The sequence below is a fragment of the Bidens hawaiensis genome, unplaced genomic scaffold, assembly GCF_021521415.1.
Source record: "Bidens hawaiensis isolate Kalapana, Puna unplaced genomic scaffold, B.hawaiensis_p1.1 tig00023985_1, whole genome shotgun sequence".
In the NCBI taxonomy this organism is placed as follows: Eukaryota; Viridiplantae; Streptophyta; class Magnoliopsida; order Asterales; family Asteraceae; genus Bidens; species Bidens hawaiensis.
Window position 1 is genome coordinate 343,185 of NW_027493769.1, and position 23,490 is coordinate 366,674.

Sequence of the window (23,490 nt, forward strand, 5' to 3'; positions counted from 1 at the left end):
AAGTTCATCAGGCGAACTTAGCTTGCAGGCGAAGTTGTCGGCTGCAGCTACTGTTCGTCCTTAATCATCTTCGTTTCTTAACCAAATAACTCGATTTAGGTATCCACGTAATCGTCTGACCAGCGCCTACAAACCCCAACCATCCAATCAGCCTAACATCGATGTTTAAGGGGTGCGATTTAGGCATATAGGTTACGGGTTCCTTTAGGTTAACAATTAACCTATCAAATGCTAATCAATTCCAGTAATATTTGTTGTTTTAGGTTCGTTTATAACAAACTAACACAGATCTATGATTTCCCAAATCAAACCGAACCTATACGAACGATTTCTAACTATAAACGTACCTTGAACGAGTCGAACTACGAACCCGGTTAAGCCTTGATGTTGTTTTGGTCCGTCACGACGTTCCAGCACCAACAAGCTCGGGTTTTCGCCTTCGGATCTTGGTTCGGGTTATAAGATGGTGTTGTGTGTGTTTTGGTGGTGTACGGAATATGTGAGAATGAGGATTAAATGGTGATTAATGGTATTTATATTTAGGGATCATGGGCTTAAGCCCATGGACTCTCCTTCCTTCTTTCATAACCCAAGTCCATAACCCATATCCATTACCCAACACTAGCCCGACCCATACCAACTCCTACTCTATTTATTTATTTCCCGATAACCCGAGTAAACTTTCCCTCTATTATTAAGTAATACAATATTATTTTGGAAATTTCGGGATGTTACATCGAGCCTGTTTATACTAAATCCATATCTAAAAGTCTAATGGTTTACATTTGGAATACAAATACATGAATTGGATTAACCTAATGTTGTGTTTGCTTTGGTGAAATAATAAATTAATAAGAGTGAAATGAACATTGTAATTAAACAAACCCCATGACAGATAGTGTCATTTTATTTGATCTCCATGTTTGTTTTATTTTATTTAAGCAATTTACTTTTTAAAAGATGTTATAAAAACAATTTTCCAAACATGTAATATACTATTTTTTATTTTATGTAGATACATATAATTATATTTTTTGATATATAGTTGGTAACATAAATAAAAAATATATTTTTTTAAATCATAATTCTACATATGATATTTATTATATAAATATAAGTTAAATTATAAAAATACTCCTACATTATAGTTATACTGAAGCTCGGGTCAAGCTCACTTAAGATTGAACCCAGCTAGACTCGGTTCAATCTTGGTGAGCCAATCAACCTCATAATCGGCTCACTTCGAACATTACAAAGTACAAATCAGACTTTATTTACCACAACTTGTTAATAATCCTACGACTGGCGTCAAAGAATGGTATACCGAATCGGTATGTTACACGTGTAATATAACATGTTCGCTCACAAAATACGAGTCCTACGTGGTTGGGAAAGTGTATACCCCTTGTGTCGTTTCGATCAGTACAATGCGAAACGTCAGCTTACTGTACAGTCTTCCGCTTTGGCAAGCAACACTAAAAACATCCGATGTGGGAAATAAATTGAATTAATGACCGTTAGAAATCTTATCTTCGATACTGTCTTCTTCGATACAGTCTTCTAACCTCGCATGCCCCCTACGATTCAGTTCCTCTCTGCACAATAATAATTCCAGATTGGTATTAAGATGTATATAATCAATAGAAAATGACCAAAATGTCCATTTGACTTGTCAAAGTTATCATTTGAAACTAGCCGACCCGCCTAGATAATAATCATTACCCGACAAGATTTTCAACCAACCTAGTCACGCCACATGTCGGTATCTAATCGACTCGCTATAATTAAAAAAAAAAACATTCAAACCGCTTAGATGTTTAACCAACCAGGTCACGCCACATGTCAGTGCCTAGTCGAGTTGCCAAGATTTTTTAAAAAAACAGTCGACCCGCCTGGAATTTTGCCGACAATATTCTCGGCGGCCAGCCACGTTTCAGTCTGGTTGTCAGATGTCGATGGAAAATTAAATTTTTTTTTAATTAAAATTAATTAAAAAAGTCGCGCGCCCCCGGGAACATACAACTACCGATTCTATTTTCCCACTTTCCCCACTACAAACAACATTATCATAATCCATATCACACTATTTTTTTTAGTTTACACAGATTTTTAAAAGATCCGGAAATATAAATACAAATCCCGTCACACGATTTTTCCAAAATTTCAGAAAACCAGGCGGATCAATTGTTTATTCCAGGAGATCCGACAATTTTTGAAATCTACGAGGTTCGTCTGGTACTCAGATTTTTTGAAAAAACCCTGGTGACTCGACCTGGTTGGTTGAAAATCGAGTCAGGTAGTGATTACTAACTAGACGGGTCGACTGGATTTGGGATCGGACATTTTGGGGAGACCTTCAATGGATAAAAAAAGGTAACTTTGACCAGTCAAATGGACATTTTGGTCATTTTCCCTATAATCAAATTTATTTTGATTATTAACTTATATATAAAATGAAGATAGTTATGTCACCTGAGACAATTCCATATTGAATGATAATAAAGTATGGCAACGATCCTGCGTTTTCTTTCTTCTTGAAAATCAACCGCACGTTGTACCACAGGCAATTGTTTTATTCCTCTAGCTTCCATTAACTTTTTAGCAATTGCTAAATCCGTATCAGGATAGCACGTTAATAGCCCGCGTTTTCGCCCACGATAACTTATCCCTCGTGTACACACGGAAGAAACAAGGTTATCGCTAAACTGCAACAAAACAATTCAGTTTATAATAATGAAGTAAACAAAAAGTGTGTTAAATATAAAGTAATAACAGTAACATACATTTGGAACTGAAACACCCTCAATTTCGTCGTAGTTTTTCAACATGCCACGTTTAATGTCGCCATAGGTTAGAATCCCTTCTAAATGTTGTTCTTCGGTGTCAACGACAAGCACACATGTTTGTTGGCCGTTATCCATACATTGTATAGCCTCTTTAATAGTTGAAGTTAATCCGACATTAAGGTAGATGGTTGACATCGCCTGTGCAACCTAATTAACAATATAAATGAAACTGTCACTACGCAATTAAAACACGTTTGTATAGTGACAAATTTGGCAAACTACATGAAATAGATTCGGACTTATAACTTATTGTCAAAATATGACAATAAAATTATTATTTTATAGGTTGAAGAGATTATCTTTTTCCTGGAAAAATGATCTTTTTCTAGAAAATAATAACATTTAAAAATTATTAAATGTCACACACATGCCAGATGACATAAATCACATAATACATATTCCACTGAAATGACAAATATTACATCACATCAACAATCTTTTTCAAAATCAGTGAAAAAAGGCATGAACCTAATCATTACTACGATTGGTAACAATAAAAGTAACTTGGTTACTAAAGGCATGAATAAATGTAAGTTGGTTTCAAACGTGTAAAGTTCGTATTAATTTCGTGAAGTTAGCTTGTGACAAAGTCTATATAAATAACCTTCAAGTCTTCAAGAATAATATCTTCATCAACCGATTCATGGTTACCATCGGGTCCCATGACGCATAGTTCCAAATCATCTGAATCACCTGTTGTTTGCCTCCACGTTTCAAATTTGTCAACTGGTGAGAGCATAGAATAACCTTTTTTTGTATCACTCTCCTTTGACTGGTTTGCTACAGACGGTACCCATATTGCTAATCCAACAGCTCCCTAAAAATCACAAATTTTATTAACAGAAATCGTATTTAAATTCACATAACTTTCTCTAAAATAAAGTTACCATAAGTGGAAGCAAGATTCTATAATCCTTGGTTAACTCAAACAAAAGTAGAACTGAAGTCAACGGGACAGAACAAACCGAAGCCAAAGTTGCTGCCATTCCAATCTACAATATAACATTACGCTCATAAATATAATTCATAACCACCAACAAAACTCAATAACTAAACAAAAAGCGTTACCAACGCATACGCCTGCGGTTCAGCAATAGCAGTGTTCCCAGGAATAGCCGAGTTAATCAACTCACCAGCTGAGCCACCAAAAACCGCACCAACCGCAGCACCAATCATCAAACTCGGTGCATACAGCCCACCAACGAGCCCAGACCCTTTACACAGAGCCGTGGCTACAACTTTAGCCGCGGCTAACTGAGCCAGAAGCCAGATTCCAGGAGCCGAAGCTATCTTTCCAGTATGTAAAATTTCATCAACGTTATTGAATCCCCAATATAATACCCCAGGGTACTTAAGTGCTATTATACCAGCCCCTAAACCACCTAGGGCCGGGGTCACAACAGCAGGAAGATTAAACCGTTCTTTGATATACTCAAACGCGTTACTAAACCATGTTAGCAAACGGGTGAATAATACACTAACCACTCCACATAGCATGCCCAATATCAGGTATAGAGGTAGTTCTGCATATATAAAAAATATTATCTATATATAAGATCTAAACATCACTAATGGGAATCACGATGTAAGGATGAAAGACCTGCAGAAGATTTCAAATCATAACTAGGCACTGTGAAAGCCTGTTTTTCACCAAGAACAGCATTTGAGACGGTTGAAGATATAACAGAAGCTAATATTATCATTGCAGTTGTAAATGGAGGTGAGTTTTCGGCGCGCAGAGGTCTTAAAACGGTTTCAATAGCGAAGAATGAACCAGCAACTGCTGCATTGAAACCTGAAACAAAGGATAGTGTTAAAATATTAGGATTATTCAAAGATTATTTGTAAAATGACATAAATAACCTGAAGATATGCCCGCAGCAGCACCAGCAGCAACGAGAGCTAACCTGCGTTCTTTATTACTTTCCATCATTAACGAGCAGCCATTGGCACATGATTTTCCAATATCTACACTTGGGCCTTCAGGCCCCAGTGAACAGCCCGTACCTAAAGTAACCGCAGCTTGAATAGCCTTCACTGTTGGATAGAATCCAGATAGAAAGCTTGACCCGTGAGACGACTGCTTTATTTGGTCCAAAATTTCAAGTAAACCGTGCAGCATTCCAACAATTACTCCTCCAGTGACTGGAATCAGAAGAATCCGGTGCCACGTGTCAGCTAACCGTTGCAACCGTAGCCAAGCAGCACCCTCATTTGGAGTCCCAGCCCAAACCCATCCATGTATTACATGCACCTGTATTCAGTATTTTAATGTCAGGTAAAGTTGCAGGGGTGTTTAGCATTGTGTTGTAGAAGTAATTGTAAGAAGATAACAGTGTAGGTTCACATGTAAAATGATCCCACAATAAAAAGATAACCGAAATCATATTTGCTTATTTAATGAGACTGTAAACGAACCGAATGTTCGGGGAATTGTTTATGAACTGTTCGGCAGGCAGTTAGTTTATGCTCGTTCATTTAATAAATAAATGAACACCAACAAAAACTTGTTAGCCAAACCTAGGGCTGGCATAACAGGTCAGGTCAGACACGACATGATAAGACATGAACATGATAACTAATCACGTCATTTTTTTTTTCAAAACACGAACCCGAACCTGTTTAGAAACAGGTTACACAGCACGACCTATTTAGAGACACGATAAATAAGGGCTAAGGCAGTAAGGCTAAGAGACCTATTTAGATATTGTTTATTGAGTATTTACTGAAGTTGAAGGCCGTAGGTGGCTAAGGAAGGAAGTCTAAGGGCGCGTAAAACTAAGTAGGGCATATATTTATTTTAAAAAAATATAAACAATCTTAAAAGTCACTTCATGCAAAGTGATCAAACACGAGAAAGTGTGCATTGACAACCAACACGTGTTTATTCCTTTTGCATTTGATACTTTTGGGTTCCTCACCCCTGTGGCTGTGGAACTACTTATAGCCGAGTTCACCAGGTTATACATAGTAATGTTATCACTCCAAAATCAATCTAGTTTATAAAAGACATGGTTTTGCATTCCAAAAGGAGCTAGCAGCGCAGCTTGTTGCCCGCTTGCCTTCTGTTTCGATCTAAATGAATATTATTAAAATGAAAAGTTATCTTTAACATGTTTAGACACGAATTTAAACAGGTCTTAGACGTGTCGACCTATTTAAGATCCTTAATGAACAAACACTAATGCTATCAGTGAACCGTCCGTTTATCAGATAAAAAACTTAACTAACAAACATGAACAAGGCCTAGTTCGATTCAACAACATCCTAAAACTACTCGTAAACTAATTACCCGATCCCTAAATAACATAATTACTCAACATTACCGCGCGATTGAATGCAGCGACACACAAACCCGTGGCAAGCCCTAACAGACATCCAATAACCAACAACGCCCATTCCGGAGGCGCGCCATCACCTAAAACCTCATCATCATCACCAACGTCTCTATCCGGCCACCGCGCCCTAGGCGACCGCAACTTAATGCTCAATCTAATATCCGTAAACGCCCGGTCCACTTTATTCCATAGAGCCTTAATACTTCTTCTACTACTTCTTCTTCCACCGGATGATGATGCCGGTGAAACTTGACATTCCAAATCATCCTTATTATTATTATTATTATTATTATCTATAAGAACCGCATTATCATCACTGTGATTCATAATGAAACCCTAAGTAGTGTCTGTACGATTCATGATGGTTGATGATTCAATTAAGCTGTTGAAATGGAAAATTAATCGGATTAATCGATTGATTGTGAGATTTGGATCGTGTTGATGATGAGATCGGTTGCGTGAAATTGAAAAAAATATTATGAGGAATAATTAGGTTTTGTTATTATATTGTTATTATGCGTTAGGTAGGAGGAGTGTGAAAAGTGTAATATTAATGTAATGGTGGTGGTGGTGGTCGGAAATTGAGAGAAACGGTGATCGGAAATAATAATAATAATAATAATAATAATAATAATAATAATAATAATAATAAAGATTGATTATGGTTTCTGATGCAACAAGCCAACAACAATTTTTACATGATTTTTATTTTTTTATATAAACTAACTCGGTGCCAGCACGATACGAATGGAGAAACACAAACACAAACACAACACCAAACGCGTAAACGATGATGACATTGTACGCAAAACTGGTGTCGGTGCATGCTTCGGACTTGATCCCTTACGACCTGAACTCATCCCTCCCGGCCCGAATCAAATTAACTGTTTTTATATCGACTCGTACCGACCTTAACACTTTTAAACCCGTTACGTGAATCCGTCCAACCGACCTGTTTGTCGATCCTTACTGGTAATCACGTAACACGTTAACTTTTTAAAATGAAAAAAGTATGACAATATCATACTCAAATTAAAGAGGATAAATTGCCCGTTTTATAGTATAATTTTTAAAAACATATTAAAGTGTGAAACAGTTATAGTCGTTTAAACGTCATGAAAGTGGTTAGATTTTAAATAAGGGATAAGCATATAACTATTCTATAAATTTAGAAAATATTATTGAAGTTAAATGACCAAATTTATAAGTATTTTTCAATGTTTTGAAATTAACTGTACATAATGATATCTAAGACAAAATTGTTTTTAAAATATCTTAATTTTATGCATTATAGTTTATAAACTCATTAATATTGTACTCTTAAAATTTAAAAAGTACTTACATTTATTAATTTATATTTTTTAGATTTTGTGTTCAACCTTTATTTTCTAAGCATAATAACGATATACATTGGAATCATATAAACTTCTTTTTTTAAATATTTTCACGTCATGTGACAAAAATTTATTTAAATTCAGATAACTCACAAAGTACACCACCACCTGTTTATATATCTCACATGTGGCACCTCTACATGTATCCACGTGGAATTAATTTACACATATGTTTGTACTTACTATATTCAAGTTTCTTCATCTTCATCTTGTTTGTTTAAATGTTTAATGACAATTTCATCTTCAAAGTCTCAATGAAACACTAAGGTAAGCTACTAACTTATTAAAATATCGGTTTATAATTTGTTATCTTGTACTACTTAATGCAGGACACCAAATCTGTGACAAGTTTTGAGATAGATGATGATGATGAAAAACAAATCGACGAAAACGAGGTAGATTGCGAAGATGTTATGACAATTTCTATGATGAAACTTTATTATGCACAAGAAGCATTTAAAATTGGTAATATCTTTCTCCATTTTTGTTTAAGGGGCGTGTATGGGTCGGTTTTGGGTTGTAGCTTAACCATGATTAGAAGTTTAGGTTTTTGAGATTTTGAGAATCGTTCGGTTTTTGTTTGTTTTCGTCACATGTGATTCAAAATCTTGAACAAAGATAGACGGGAATGAATTTGTGCTTAATTTTTTAGGTTAGTTAATATTAGGGGAAGATTAACGTACAAATTAAATGAGCGTGCTAATTGCGAGAATCAAGTAATGTAACTATGTAATTACAATATGTGTACATAATTACAATATGTGTAATTACACTGCACTATGTTTATATAATTGCACTACTTGATTCTCATCATTAGCACTTTAATTTAATTTGTATTTGATATAAACCCATTAATATTAATTGTTTATTATATATTTGGCTTATTTACATAGGTTAAACTATATATATTAAATGTTATAAGTTAGTTCTAAATCAAAATAAAAAAAATGAAAATGTATAGGTTCGGTTAAGTTTGGTTTTCTCAAACCGAATAACCGAACCGAAAATTCGGTTTTCAAGAAAATATAGAACCAAACTGTTAATTTTTGTTTCACTTCGGTTATTTTGTTTTTGGATTCGTTTTTTCGATTTCATACACACCCTAGTTTTTTCTAATCCACGCGTTATTCGTAATTTCTCCTTTTTTAAACAACAATTTTGGTGGTTAATTATCAAAAGATTAACCTAATTTGCAGAATTGCATAAGTTAAAAGATGTTGGAAAAGACGATTATGAATCATGCAATCCAAGTTCCAACATTATCGAAACCGAAACAAGACTGAATCAAAATATAACTCTCGATGACATGAAAGCCGAACTTGATGAACTAATGAAGCAAAAGATGGCGGTCGAGGTGCAATATATAGCAATGTCGAAAGCGAGTGAACACTTCAAGGTACAAGTCGAATTAATGGTGGAAGAAAAGAAGGTAATGTTAGAACAAATGGAGATGATGAAGAGGCTTGAAGACGCGGAAGTAAAAGCCGTGGAAGTGAAGACGAAAGCGGAGAAGTTGCAAGTGACATGTGAAGAGATTTTGGAGAAGGAAGAAGTATGGGAAGCAAGAAATATGGTAAGTAGATTAACTTCATTATTTTGTGTTGAGTTAATGATATTGTTTGGGTTACTTGTATTTGTATTCTTTTTTGGTGTGTAAATGTTACATGTTTTAAGTCACTAATGTATAAATGGTACACATTTTGTGTATGTGAAATGTGAAGTATGTGAATGAATGCATGTAATGTGTATTGAGAGTTGGACCTCACATGCAATTAGACCCATATAGGCAGATGAAAAGTGTTGTTGGGCTTGGTGAATGGGTGTGAGTAGAGGTGCATAAAAAACCTTAACCCGAACCGGAACCGGTTTTTTTATGCCCCAGTTTTTAATACCGGTTTTTTTACACCTAGGTTTTCAATACATGTACCCAAACCTACCCGTAGGGTACGGATACTTTATGCATTTTAGTACCAAAACCCGTACCTAAACCGGACCCGATTTGTACCCGGTAGTACACGAAAACTCGAACCACCATACCCGGAACCAAGTTTTTCCAATACCCGAAACCGGGTTTTTCAAATACCTGATCTTTACCCGAAATTACCAGAAAAATAACTGGAAAATACACCGAAAAATACCTGAAAAAACTCGAAAATATGGTTTTTTCAATACCCGGAAATTGGGTATTCAAATACTCGGTTTAGAATACCCGGTTATATACCAGACCCGAACCCGATACATAGGGGTTTGCCATAAGAGGCAATACCCGGACCTGACCCGGGTATTGTTAATACATGATTTTCTAATACCCGATAGTATTCGAACCCGGTTTTATACCCAAACCTGGGTTTTTTAATACCCAATTTATGCACCTCTATGTGTGAGTTATTGGAAATGTGGGTGGTTGGGATATTCAACGTAGATGCTTGTGGCATTGCAATAATTGCCCTTCAAAAGAGTTATATGGCTGAGTTCGAACCACCTTATCATCATTTTGTTTTCTTTGTTATCTTCTAATCCCTTGGCTACAAATGCTTATAAGTTATTCTTTTGTGTGTTTTTTATTATCTATATTTATGTATAAAAGTATGGTTTTTATTTAAGTATGATAATTCTTTTTAGGTTTAGTTTCATACTTGTAATGAATCTAATTGATAACGAACGTATTTGTGTCAACTTGTAACGCCTGTGTTTTCTTGAATATGTTAACTTGACGAAATTAGTTTTTGCGTATATTTTCGGTACCGTAACACACGTAGCCAATGCCGCTCGAATTCGCATTCACTCGTCACGCAACGCCCGTGTTTTCTTAAATATGTTAACTTGACGAAATTAATTTTTGAGTTTCCTTTCGGTACCGTAACAAATGTAGCCGATGCCTCTCGAATTCGCATTCACTCACCACTGCAATGTCCGTCTTTTACCGAATAAGCATCATTTTAAACATGTTTTTTTCCGTATCATAGGTTATACGAGTTTCAATACTATTTTGGACGTCAATTAATTTACTTTTAGGGTTTAATGCATATATCATATATGTGCACGAACTTAGTTCATGACAACTAAATTCTTGTCACTTTGATTATAAGCTTTATGTGTTCTAATATTATTTTGGGTCTTTACAAACTTAATTTTTATTTAGCCTTGGTGTTGTAACAAACTTAAATGACACCAACAGGAATTCGTGTCCCGCCGCCGCAACGCGACTGATTTGCTACATTGTATAGATAAATAGTGAAGCTTCGATACACTGAGTTTTGTGGGACCGACAACTTGATATTATCTATAGCATATACTATAAGTTTTTTTGTTTTTATAGTTCCGGTACAGCAACGAACGTTATTAAATAGAAAAAATCCGCATTGGCTCGCAACCACAACACTTGAGTTTTACGACCGTATAAACGTCGTTTTGGATATGTTTTGTTGTATCATAAGCTATGCGAGTTTTTTTAGTTCCGGTACCGTAATGAGCATAACCAAAACTGAGGGACTTCGCATCGACTCGCCGCACAACGCTTGGTTTTACCAGCCGAATAAACGTTGTTTAAATATGATATTTTTTGGTATCATAAGCTATGTGACTCTTTTGGGCATTTAATTGTCGAGTTTAGTGTCATTATTGTAACAAAGCTAACTGATACAAAGCTTATTTGTGACACATTTATCATAAGTTGTAAGTGTGAAGATACTGTTTTAGGTTCTCACAAAAATATTTTTTAGACTTAGTGTTGTTGTCATTACGAAATTAAATGATACCGACCAAATCCGCGAAATTATGTTGGCGCCGCAACGCGGCGGATGTTATCTAGTTGGATTTAAAATTGAGATTTGTAAAACTTGAAATACATCTAACATTTAGTTCCTCTTACATGAAAGATGGACTCGAAGTAGCTACCCATGTCCTGAAGATCAACACTACCATAACCCGAGACAAAGGACCTGAGCCGGTTGCCTGCAAGTTCAATACACAGAGACGCTACTAACAAAAGTAATCAACATTTATAAACTATATATTAATGTATAAAGCTCATAAAATAAATAATGAATCAAACTACCACTTGGTAATCTAAGTCTTAAAATGAGCAAGATTTCATTATTCATCATTCCCTCCAAATTTCTTTGAAAATAAGGATAAATTTGAAGAAAACCAACTCTTCACCTAATTAGATATTTATATTGTTTTCTGACTTTCCAATAGTAGAAAGCCCCACAACTCCCTGATTCGTTAATGTCGATTGGTGAACGTCGACAATAATGTTATAATCGCCAAACGTCTAGCTTCAATGATATTTTTCTTCGCTTGGTTATTGGAATTGCGACAATGATTTGGTGATAGGTCTACAAAATTGAAAACAATTAGTAAATAAATGACTAAGGGTATTCGGAAAAAATATTGAAAAAATTGGAGTATGCCCTACGATCCTATCCTCTTGCCATACCTTGGTCGATCAATCCACTATTGCAATCAATGAATCCCAATAATACGTGACACGTATGCAGGGGGTTAATGGTTGTTACTCTCAGTGTACTCTAAACATGTTTACAATCTGCTGAACACCAATATGTACAACAAGATATGGTTGGCGCTTGCTATCAAAGTTAGGTGGTGAATCATTTCTCGTCACGACGGGTGACCACTATGAATGCTACTTCGATTTCAAAACTCCTCGTATCAATTTACGACGCTTTTGGAGCTGACTTTGCTCTACCAATGAGTTAGAGTCAATTTTACGGGTGTTTTGGAAGAACAATGTATAAAATGTTGGTTTTATTAATTTCAATGGCCTACTAATTTCTTTTAGTACACTATATATACATTTAATATTTGATATACAAATATAAAATCCGTATAATCCAAACATTTATATTATATTCAATAATTCAAACCAAAGTGAATCATATTTAACAAATATATACATCTATTGAGCTTCTACATTATCATCCTAGTAAGTATTGCAACTTTGGCATTGTTAACAATTCCTCCTATGACATATATAGATCATTTGCCACATTTTGTTCGTCCAATAGACTTTCTTATGTTTTGGATCCGAAGGCAAAATCGTAAAAAAACATAAATGAAGATTAGAGGTAATTAATTTGCTAGAAAGCAAAACCGTAAAAAAACACAATTGAAGGTTATAGGCAATTAATTTGCTAGAATAATAAAGCAAAACTACAATAGATCATGAGTTTGTTGCACAATACTAAGTACCTAAAAGCAAACACATATATACTTCCCAGTTCCTAACCTTCAGGCGAATCAATTGACCGCTTCCACATGGTCAAACATGAGTTCGTTCCCAAAAATGGAGAATTGACAAAGATCAAATACAAGCAAAGATTTAGAGTAAAATATAATAGCTAAAAGATTCATAGTGATTCTAAATATCAAATTAATATCCTGACTATTTTAACACTTAGTTTTTGTTGAAAAATGTTACGTGAGGTATAAACAAAATTTTATATTCCAAATGCATTTAAATAATAAATCATAGCGTAACGGATCGTTTAACCAAATATTTTAGCTCAATCATATAATAACCAATCAGTTAATTATTATTATTATTAGTAGTAGTAGTAGATAAGGTCACTGTACAATAATTGTTTAACGTACGATAGGTATGCGAGACGCTCAAAGGCAAAATAAAAAACGCTCAAAGGCAAAAAATTCTAAAATGCTCAGTCAAAAATAAAACGCTCAGCAAACCGGTTTTCGTGAAAAAAGTAAAAAATTGCCTGATTAACGATCCAAAACTTTTTTTTTCGATGAACCGACGATTAATTGGATATGTATTGACGATTCCGAGATGTTGGGATATGATTTCATGGATCGATTTCATAAATATAGGGTATTCGCGTACATATCGTACGTTAAGATATTATTATATTCTATCCATTTTCTATTATTATTATTATTTGGAATGGCTAATTCATTATTAATTTATTATCTAACATATAAAAAAATCTAACAAGGTGAAGAATGAGATTAAAGGTTGGTGATTGGTTGCTTTTGGATCAAAGATGCCTTGAAATCTACTTTTTCTGTATTATGATTTGAATTATATAAAATGAAAAGAGTTAAGTAACACCAAGGATCCTTGGCGCAATGGTAGCGCGACTGACTCCAGATCAGAAGGTTGCGTGTTCGATTCACGTAAGGTTCAATCCCCTTAATAATTTTTTATTTTTTTTATTTGTAGATATTGCCATAGTTTGACTGTTTATTTTTTCAATTCTAAAAAATATTGCACATCATACGAGCTGTTTATTCGTTTGCTCGGCTAGATTTAAACCAACGAGCTGTTTATTCGTTTACTCGGCTATATTTAAACCAACGAGCTTGAACATGTCCCATCTGCATGGCTACTCTACTCACACGGTGAAATGAAGTTGAAATTCAAAAGATGAAGCATACCGTAATAACTCTTTAGTCAAAGCTTTTTAACCAAAGTCGTATATTTATACACCAGGGCCGGCTCCGAGAAGGCGAAAAATATTTTGGGCTGAATGCGAAAAATATTTTGGGCCTTAGATAAAATGAGTATTATTTTATTGGATTTAAACAATTTAATTTTTTTAATGGGATATTGGTTTTTAATACTCCTAATTTTCCCTCATTGGTAAATAACACTCCCAACTTTCGATTTGTCACCCACCACTCCGAACTTTCACCCTATTTTTCTGTACCACTCCCCGTCTAAATGAACACTAACCTCGTTAATGTTTTGGACTAAAAATATTCAAATTAGTTGAGGGGGTAAAACAAAAATTTATTTTTAACACACAACCTCCATTTCTGGTGACCTTGTTTTTCCGACGACCTCGTTTTTTCCGGTGAATTTGAGTTTTCCGGCTATCTCGTCTTTCAGAACACCATATCCATCATTTCATCGAGCTTCACATATGAATTTGAGTTTTCCGGCGAGTTGCAGGTTTCCGGCGAACACCATATCCATCATTTCACCGCCCACCGCCCCAAAACCGCAACCCCCGCCCCCCGCCACCACCAGTGTCTCACCCAAGCACCTTCCAGGATCGCCTGCGTGCCGGAAAATCGAGTTGCAGGTTTCCGGCGAGCAACATCTTCATCATATCTCCACCGATGCACAATCTTCATGATCTCCATCACCTTTTTACACCTCTGAACCATCTTCATTTTCTGAAAGACGAGAAGCCGAAAAGCTCAAATTCGCCGAAAAAACGAGGTCGCCGGAAAAACGAGGTCACCGGAAATGGAGGTTGTGTGTTAAAAATAAATTTTCTGTTTTACCCCTCAACTAAATTGAATGACATTTTTAGTACAAAACATTAACGAGGTTAGTGTTTATTTAGACGAGGAGTGGTACAGAAAAGTAGGGTGAAAGTTGGGAGTGGTGAGTGACAAATCGAAAGTTGGGAGTGTTATCTACCAATGAGGGAAAGTTGGGAGTATTAAAAACCAATATCCTTTTTTAATAGACATACTTAGTTATGATTTGGGTTGTATAAAATTTTTTATATTAAAATAGGATTAAACTTGTCTAAATAAGACTAGAACCCACAACTTTTTTGTTGAAAGTCATGCCCTGTTGCCACTAAGCCAGTCTAGTTTGTTATATATAATTAACTTTAAGCATTAAATATACATATTGTTTTTCATAAAAATACATATAATTTAAAAATAAAAATAAAAAATCGGGCCTAACGGAGTGTCAGGCCGGGAGCCGTCAACCACCCAGCCCTCCCTAAGAGTCGGCCCTGTTCATTACAACTACGCAGTGAACCATAACTTAAAAGAGTCAAAAGATGGGTGCATTTTATCATGTCTTAGTGTTATTAGCTTTATCTTGCTTATAGTAAAATAAGACCGCTACAATGGAACTAGCTCAGTCTCTGATTCGTAATCTTAAACTGAAATTCGAAAATATCCTATGTTTAAAATAAACGTCCATCCATTTTAACGACCAAAAGAGTTACGGATAACTGAACATTGAACCGTAAAAGACTAAAAACATAGCAGCATAAAAAAGGTAGAAAAATCATATCTAAAGTAACCATTTTTCTTTTTTAAAATTTAAGTTAAGAAACAATCAACACATGATCATTCTAAATACTCGCCTCTCGTAAAAGAGGGGTAATTTGTGTCTGTATGGATGCGGTTTCTCCATATATTTATATGCTTACTAACTTCTCTTCTTCCTATTTAAGCTGTATATTCTCTTTCAACATATCCGTCGCCTCTGCACCCGCAACAATAAATATATAAATAAATAACTAAATAAATAATTATTTATAAAACGGAAAATAAGGGAATGTTGTTTTACATGGAATTTGGATTGCTGCAAATTCTCCATTAAAGCTGCTATCTCAAGCTGCTTCACCACAGTAGCATGTAGTACCTATAAAATACATATATTATGATGATGACAATAAAATAATAATAATTATTATTATTATAATAATAATAATAATAATAATAATAGTTAATTAAAAAGACAGTTCGTGTGGTTCAGGCAGTGTAACAGGTTTTGGTACTAACTATGAAGAGTTGCGTGTTCGGTGTATGTAGTTTTAATTTTGTAACAAGTTCGGGCACTAACACTAGCTTCTGTTAGCTTTTCCGTTAAGTCTGGATAAAATGACCAAAATAACCTCAAACATTAAAAAACAAAAAATTAAAAAAATCTAACCGCGTTTTCATTTCTTTCAAATGAGGTACGACCTATTTCTTTTATGTAAAATTTTTTTAATTTTCATAATTTAATATCAGGGGCATTTTGGTCTTTTTGTCTAGACGTAACAGAAATCTTAACAGAAGTCCGTACTAGTACCTAAACCTGTTATTTCGCCCAACCCACAACGACTATGACTATATGTGTAAATAACTCTAATTATAATATCTGATAAATTAAAAGGAACATACTCTTTTGGTTTTATTTAGGTCAAACTCGACTGATTTGATCCGGTCCAACGAATTATGCAACATATGCTCCTTTTCAACAGGGATTTGAGCAGGCCTTTTCTTAATTTCTTCTAGTATTTCTTCAAGTTTTTGAACGCGTTCAACACACGGAAGTATTTGGTTTTCTCTAATAGCTTCTGTTTGGACATGTGTATAACTCTGTTCCACTGCATTGTTTGGATATACGTTGTTGTGTTTTCTCGAATAATATTCAATTGGTAGACTGAAAATATGTCCAATTAGTTTTGCCACCAAAGAAACCAGTGGTCTTGCTATACAATTGAAACCCTTCTTCACAACCTTCTCGAGAATGCTATCGAAATACCGGATAATAAATTTAGTACCTAAACGAGAATAAAATTATAGTTAAATTTAGACTCGTTTAATTTGCATGTATCTTGTAATTATTTTGTAACCAAACTGAACTTACCTTCTGTATGGTGAACGGTTATACCAAAAGTAGGAGATTGAGTTGGAGAAATATCTTGTCCTTGGTCAAACGGGCTAAAATGATCGTTGCAACTGTAAAATGTTGGTGAATCGGATGTTGTCGCCTGCATCATTAAACTTACGTTAAAAAAATTAAATTATAGTAATAAACAAACACACGTAGAAATATATATAACAATATGCTATGCAATCGATATCGCCAATATATCACCGATATATCAGTGATGTATCGGTTATCGGTCCCTTGGCGATATATAAATCAGAATATCGGTACCGATAATATCGACGATATTGACTGATATTGGACTAATATTTGACCGATATATCACCGATATTCCCGATATCAGTGTTTTAAGTCTTAATTATCAACTTTTAGCGTTCAATGTTAGTGTTTTAAGTCTTAATCAATTCTTACTTGCTACGATTGTTAGTGTTTTGCAATTTGCAAAAGGTTAATTTGTTTTTGGTAGGAGACTATACTGAATTATTAGTGTTAAATTGCTATATATATGAATTTTACATGATGTTAAAATTACTGATATCTCACTGCGATAACCGATATCTCAGATATCGGTCCTTGACCGATATCCGATATTTTTGCGCATCAACTGCTTAGAAAATATGAACTTGTGTTTAAATGTAAGTGGTGGGAAGATATTATTATTATTATTATTACTACTACTACTACTACTACAACTACTACTTACTTCTTCACGAACCGACGCCAGTTTTGAGATTCTAGGATCGTTTAAGGTAGTTACAGAACAAGGATCATCAACGTCTGATCCAGATTCTATGTTTGACATATCACTTCTTCTCCCCTAAAAAAATAGATAAACATTAAAAAAAACCATCTATTTTGAAAGTCAATGTTGTAGTTTGACTTAGATATATCATATATACCTTCACGGGGTAAATCTGGGTGTACGAGTCGACTTTCTGTTGATCACTAGACAGACTGGTGATTTGCCTTACAAAGGTGGCTTCTACGTTATTAACAACCTGCAAAAAAGACGGTATTTATATTAATAAGTTTTGAAAATGAATTATATTATATACTTATATCGACATAAATGCTAAAAAAATCACACCTTCATTATTTCAGGGTCATTCCACGGACCCTTGTTTGACCTTAAGCAGCCTCCCTCAACGGGACACACGCATGTACCACCAAGAAAGTCGGGCAGTTGGCTAAATAATACAAAAAATCAGAAATTTCATGTAATTAAAAAGTCAAAAACGTCAAAACCAGGTCAACAAACAAACCTTGGGTCAATCACTTCTTGTAGTTTACTCAACGACTTCGGTTCCAAAACCTTCAAATTCAAACCATAAGTGATACTGTTACAGAGAGTTAATAATTCTTAGATACAAAAGCACAATTAATTACCTGAATTTTTGCAATTGTTTTTGGATCAAGAAACTTTTGAGCAGCGGGCCATAGGCAGTTCTTGAAGGTCGAGCTGGCGTTAACAACGAACATGCGGTGTAGTGTCTGCCGGTGAATATTATAGTACATTATTGACAAACATAGGACAGTTTTGGAAAAACAAGTTTGCTGAAAGAGTTAGTTAGTTACCTCTGGGTAGTAGTTACTATCAACCTTGGACATTGCCCCAAGAATACTTGCTGCAGTTGGAGTGAAATTCTTCAAACCCTGCACATTGAAATTCTATGACATTATTATCCCTTATTATTATTATTATTATTTAATTTTAATATTATTACAATTATAATAATTATTATTATTACTGCAAAAGTTTGCATACCAAGCCTTGTACATCCAAAATAGTGGTAGTTGAACAAATATGTCTTTTTGCTGCAATTGAACAAGCAGGGAATTTTTCACTAAAAGCCCTTTCAAACTCTTGAACATGATATTTTAGGTAACGGTCGATTGAAGTGATGCGCATAAGCCTGCTAGGGTGTGCTTTCCCGAGCCTTTCAATATAAACGGGCCTGCCTTCTTTATCAACTCCATGGTACCCGTGTGGATAATGCTGCAAGACTTCTTCTAGCTCATCATAATGGAAATCCTGAGTGTTCCCATTATTAAGTTAAGTAAATTCAGATGAATAAAGTTTTGAATAGTATTTTATTTACCTCCAGTATTGTGTCGGTTCCATACTCTTTTCGCCAATTTAGCATATCTTCCCACATGCGTGCGGTTTTTTCAATGTTAAAGTCACGCGCCTTCAAGAACCTAGATGAAATCAAATATAGAGGTTGAGCTCGAGCTCATATCATAAAACTAAATTTTGTCCATTTAGCCACCTTATGAAGACAACAATATCAGATACTTTCAACTATTGACCCTCGCATTCAAATCTCAAGACTCGATGTACGTTACTACAATATACAAACTGGTCATGTATTTTTACTTCTTAAGCTTCAAGTTGAAATTGACATAAACTTTAGTAAATAGTTAAATACTCTCTACAATTTGGGATTAAAAGTCTAATCCATATCTAATATTAAGTTAACTCATAAAACTGATTAGCTACTAACATCAATCGTAAAATGTGCTTTCGATATTAGTGATTATATATCATGTGTGTTCCTTTATAATTTCGATTAATAGTTTAATACGCTACTTTTATCATGTTCATTTCAAGAAAGTGCCCATGGGTGTTTGGCTTAGCTTTTATTTTTTGGCTTATGCTTATATCCTTACACAAATAAGCTAAAAAACCATCTTCAAACACGCTTCTTTAAATTAGCTTATATAAGCTAATAAGCGTAAGCTTAAAAAGCTAATAAACCAAACACCAAATTAAGCTTATTTTGCAAAAGAAAAAAAAGAAGGAGCTAAAAAAGCTATAAGCTTTGTTAAAAAAGCTAGGCCAAACACATCTTGTTTCTTGGCATGTCAAATGTAACAGCAAAGACTTGACATTGATTTAGAATTTAAAACAGTGAGAGAGTATAATTACTAGCCTCAGCAATGTGTGATAGTCATCATGTCTAGGTGGCAGTAAGTCTCTATCAAGAAGCTTTTGCCTCAATTCATGGACCGCTTTCTCCTCGTTTGCGTTGCGCACGTCTTCAATCGAAACCGAAGGAACCCTGTAATCAATTTTCCTTTTTCCCCTTTTCTTGAGTGAGTGAGTGAACTTGTTTGAAGCACTTATTGCCTTCTTTTTCAGGGCTCCAATTTTAGATTGCCTTCTTTCATCTTCAGAAACCTCAATATCTGACCTCCTTTCTCTTGTTTCATCAAAAGCCTCAATTCCTTCTAGACCCATACACAATTACATTTTAAAATCAAACTCAGAGTTATTTGTAATGTAAAGAAATTATATTAATTTACCTGACATTTGAGCCAAGGTGCAGAAGGGTAGAGACTGAACACTAAGCTTCAGCACAGACAAATATGTCTGTTAGCAAAACCATAAAAAACCATGCTCTTTTTTGACCTGTAACAAGAAGTACTATTCATTATGAAACTGACCACAAAAAGAGAAAACACAGTGTAATAGGACATGCAAGTACAGATGCATTAAATCAAGAATAAGACTATCCTTTTCACAGTTCCCCATGAAATTCATTCATCAAAGACATTTCAGAAATTACACACAACAAGACAAAATACTCAACCATCAATTTTGCAGCCTAACTTCATGTCTACAATTGATAACAACATCTAGGGATGACCATTTTCTTTTTTTTTACCAAATACTGGTTTCGCATCGAACACAATCGACACCGGTACGTTTATTTCATATTTTCGGTTTTGGTATTTTCAGAATTTTCAATAATACCGGTACTAATCAGTACCAGACCCAAAAAAATCAGCATGACATTCGATTTCGGTATTCTTCGGCAGATCCATAAAATAAATTAGATCCAGAATCTCGTAAATGCCAAATCAGCTATTCATAAATAACAAAGAGTAATAATAATCTTAAACCTTCAATTTTGCAGCCTAACTTCATGTCTACCAGTGATAACTACATATAGATATGAACATTTTTTACCGAACACAATCATTACCGTTCAATTTGATATTTTTAGCATTATCATTGGTACCGATACCAAACCGTAAAAATCGGTACTGTGGTTTTACTTGTTTTCGGTATCGGTATTTTTCGGTTTCGTATGGTACCGATCTCATCCCTAACAACAGCTATAAAATAAAGTAGATCTAGAATCTCTTAAATGTCAAATCAACTTTCCATAAAAAACCCTAGCAAACAGTAACATAACAATCTCAAGCCTAATTTTACTAGATACACCACAATTTTTCAACACTAGTGAACTCTCAAACTAATCATAGCTAACCTACCATGTACATAATTAAACAAATGCAACAAAAGTAATACCTAACCTCTAACACATCCAATTAAACAACAAAAACACATAAATTACAGCAATGCAAGCATCAAACCTAATCAGATCTCAAACTAGTCCTATCTAGAATCATCTAATCTGCATTTTATTTAACAGAATCCTAACAAAAGCATTTGATTCAAAGAGACGAGACTATAAGAACATTTTCTCCCAAATACAGGTACCATACCGTACCGTTTTTTTTCGTGTTTTCAGCATCAGCGCCATTCAGTTTCGGTAATTTGAATGGTACCGTTACTGATCGGTTTAGTACCGAAAAATCAGTACTGTATTCGGTATATGTTTTTACTCGGTATCGGTATTTTTCAATACCAGTCAATGGCGAAGGTTGCTTAGGGCCCGAGTCCCCCCCCCCTTTCTTACGCAGTAGTGTAATTTATTGGTTTTCGTCCGAAATTTTTATACGTGGCGTAAATATAGGCGTTTTCGGCCAAAACTTTTTATACGTAGTGTAAAATTTAGCCGTTTTCGGCCGAAATTTTGTATACGTAGTGCAAATTTAGCCGTTTTCGGCCAAAAAGTTTAGCGCGACCCCTTTGTTTGTGAAATTTTGTATACATAATGAGTCCCTCCCGGGTGTTTTAGTCCAAGCTTCGTCACTAATATCAGGACCAGTACAGTACCTATATCATCCCTAACAACATCTATAAAATAAAGTAGATCTGGAATCTCTTCATTCTTAAGGGGGTGTTTGGTAGAGGGATTTGATTGGGGAGAAATGGAATTAGAAATATTTCTTTTGTTTGTTTTTCACTTTTCATTTCTATTTCTCTTTCTATTTCTCTAAAACTAGAGAATTCCATTTCTCTTTAAAACAAAGAGAAATCCATTTCTCAGCAGCCTCCTCATAGCATGTCACCACCTCGTCTCCGGCCACCACCTCGTCTCCGGCCGCCACCTCGTCTCCAAGTCTGCAACCGCCACCCCGTCTCCAAGTCTGCAACCACCACCCCGTCTCCGCCGTTCGCAGTGGTGAACACAGAGATGGTAACCGGTTGTAGGTTGCAGGTGGTACGGGTGAACGGAGATTAGGGTTTCAAGTGGTGGTTCGTGGTAGGTTAGGGTTTTCAGATGGTCGGGTGATTGTGGTCGCAGGTGGGTGACAGTGGTGGTGGAAATCGGCGGTGGTCGCAGGTGGCTTCTGATTATCATCATCATCATCGCCACCACAACCACCACCACAAAATCTCCAAAGAGGCAGTGATAACAGATCTGAGTCTCCTTTTTCTATATCTTATGTTCCAAAAATTTGAATCTTTTTAATTTCTTGTGTACTGTGGTTGAAGAAGGGGATTTGGTGGCGGCAGCCGGTGGTGGTGGGCTGTGGTTGAAGAAAGGGCTGTGGTGGTGGTGCTGGTGGTGTGGGGCTGTGGTGGTGGGGCTGGTGGTGGTGGTGGGGCTGTGGTGGTGGGGCTGCGGTGGTGAGTGGTGTCAGGTTGGGTGGAGGTGGGGTTGGATATGGTAGAGTTCTCTGTTTATTTTCTCGTGTACCAAACAAGCGAAATGATTCTCATTCTCCATACCAATTCTCTTTCTCTACAATTCCATTTCCATTTCTATTTTCTCTCCTTTTCCATTCTCGCTACCAAACACCCCCTAAATGTCAAATCAGATTTCCATAAATAAACCCTAACAAACAGTAATAATAATAACATACTTCAATCTAATTTCTTAGATACACTGCTCTGTAACTACTACTACTACTACTAATAACAATAACAAATGCAACACAGCTAATACCTAATCTTCAACACATCAAATTAAACAACAAAAACACATAAATCACTTAATTATTACAGCAATGCGAACATCAAATCATTCAAACCTAATCAGATCTCAAATTAATCCTATCTAGAAACATCTAATCCACATTTTATTCAACAAAAGCATTCGATAAGAGTATTATTAACTATTAACTATTAAGTAATTGAGTAAACGTAATTATTATTATACCGTAACCGTTTGTAACAGAATCACCGAGATCACAAGTTGCTAATTACTGATCAATTCGAATATTAATCGGATGGATGAGATTAGTGGAATTGAGTAGAAGAAGATAGTGGAGAATGAATGAAAACAGAGAGGTTCTGGTGCGTGTATATTATTATTAATATTGTGTATATATTTGTATATATTTGTATCTATAGGTCTCTCTCTCTTACTCTTTCA

General features: G+C 35.1%; 3 protein-coding genes and 1 non-coding gene across 4 annotated transcripts; 2 read left to right on the plus strand and 2 right to left on the minus strand.

Moving 5' to 3' along the window:
- Positions 1–1,218: 1,218 nt before the first annotated feature.
- LOC143568410 (chloride channel protein CLC-f-like) lies at positions 1,219–6,526 on the minus strand. Its single transcript, XM_077054576.1, has 9 exons — positions 6,173–6,526; positions 4,710–5,100; positions 4,447–4,641; positions 3,915–4,369; positions 3,734–3,838; positions 3,451–3,663; positions 2,784–2,993; positions 2,473–2,705; positions 1,219–1,595 (listed from the first exon to the last, which is right to left on the minus strand). The coding sequence occupies exons 1-9, from the start codon at positions 6,509–6,511 to the stop codon at positions 1,508–1,510; spliced, it is 2,229 nt and encodes a 742-aa protein (XP_076910691.1). The 5' UTR covers positions 6,512–6,526; the 3' UTR covers positions 1,219–1,507.
- A 1,290-nt stretch (positions 6,527–7,816) lies between these two features.
- Positions 7,817–9,392, plus strand: LOC143568403 (uncharacterized). Its single transcript, XM_077054569.1, has 2 exons — positions 7,817–8,043; positions 8,775–9,392. Exons 1-2 carry the CDS (start codon positions 7,902–7,904, stop codon positions 9,233–9,235), a joined length of 603 nt encoding a protein of 200 aa, XP_076910684.1. The 5' UTR covers positions 7,817–7,901; the 3' UTR covers positions 9,236–9,392.
- Positions 9,393–13,672: 4,280 nt separating this feature from the next.
- TRNAW-CCA (transfer RNA tryptophan (anticodon CCA)) lies at positions 13,673–13,744 on the plus strand. The gene has a single exon. It is a non-coding gene; the product is annotated as a tRNA-Trp (tRNA).
- A 1,861-nt stretch (positions 13,745–15,605) lies between these two features.
- Positions 15,606–23,315, minus strand: LOC143568411 (phosphatidylinositol/phosphatidylcholine transfer protein SFH13-like). The gene is made up of 15 exons (XM_077054577.1): positions 23,275–23,315; positions 20,282–20,387; positions 19,909–20,206; positions 19,075–19,174; positions 18,741–19,007; positions 18,551–18,628; positions 18,362–18,466; positions 18,238–18,287; positions 18,063–18,162; positions 17,875–17,973; positions 17,679–17,792; positions 16,952–17,075; positions 16,483–16,865; positions 15,884–15,958; positions 15,606–15,799 (listed from the first exon to the last, which is right to left on the minus strand). Exons 2-15 carry the CDS (start codon positions 20,286–20,288, stop codon positions 15,782–15,784), a joined length of 1,818 nt encoding a protein of 605 aa, XP_076910692.1. The 5' UTR covers positions 20,289–20,387; positions 23,275–23,315; the 3' UTR covers positions 15,606–15,781.
- Positions 23,316–23,490: the final 175 nt, after the last annotated feature.

Coding starts and splice junctions, on each gene's coding strand:
- LOC143568410 (XM_077054576.1), bottom strand. CDS start 6,511: ATGAATCACAGTGATGATAATGCGGTTCTTATAGATAATAATAATAAT. Junction 5,101..6,172: donor TCGCTGCATTCAATCGCGCG/GTAATGTTGAGT, acceptor TACTGAATACAG/GTGCATGTAATACATGGATG. Junction 2,994..3,450: donor TTATTCTTGAAGACTTGAAG/GTTATTTATATA, acceptor ATTGTTAATTAG/GTTGCACAGGCGATGTCAAC.
- LOC143568403 (XM_077054569.1), top strand. CDS start 7,902: ATGCAGGACACCAAATCTGTGACAAGTTTTGAGATAGATGATGATGAT. Junction 8,044..8,774: donor ACAAGAAGCATTTAAAATTG/GTAATATCTTTC, acceptor CCTAATTTGCAG/AATTGCATAAGTTAAAAGAT.
- LOC143568411 (XM_077054577.1), bottom strand. Junction 19,008..19,074: donor GAACCGACACAATACTGGAG/GTAAATAAAATA, acceptor GGGAACACTCAG/GATTTCCATTATGATGAGCT. Junction 18,288..18,361: donor AAACAATTGCAAAAATTCAG/GTAATTAATTGT, acceptor TTGAATTTGAAG/GTTTTGGAACCGAAGTCGTT.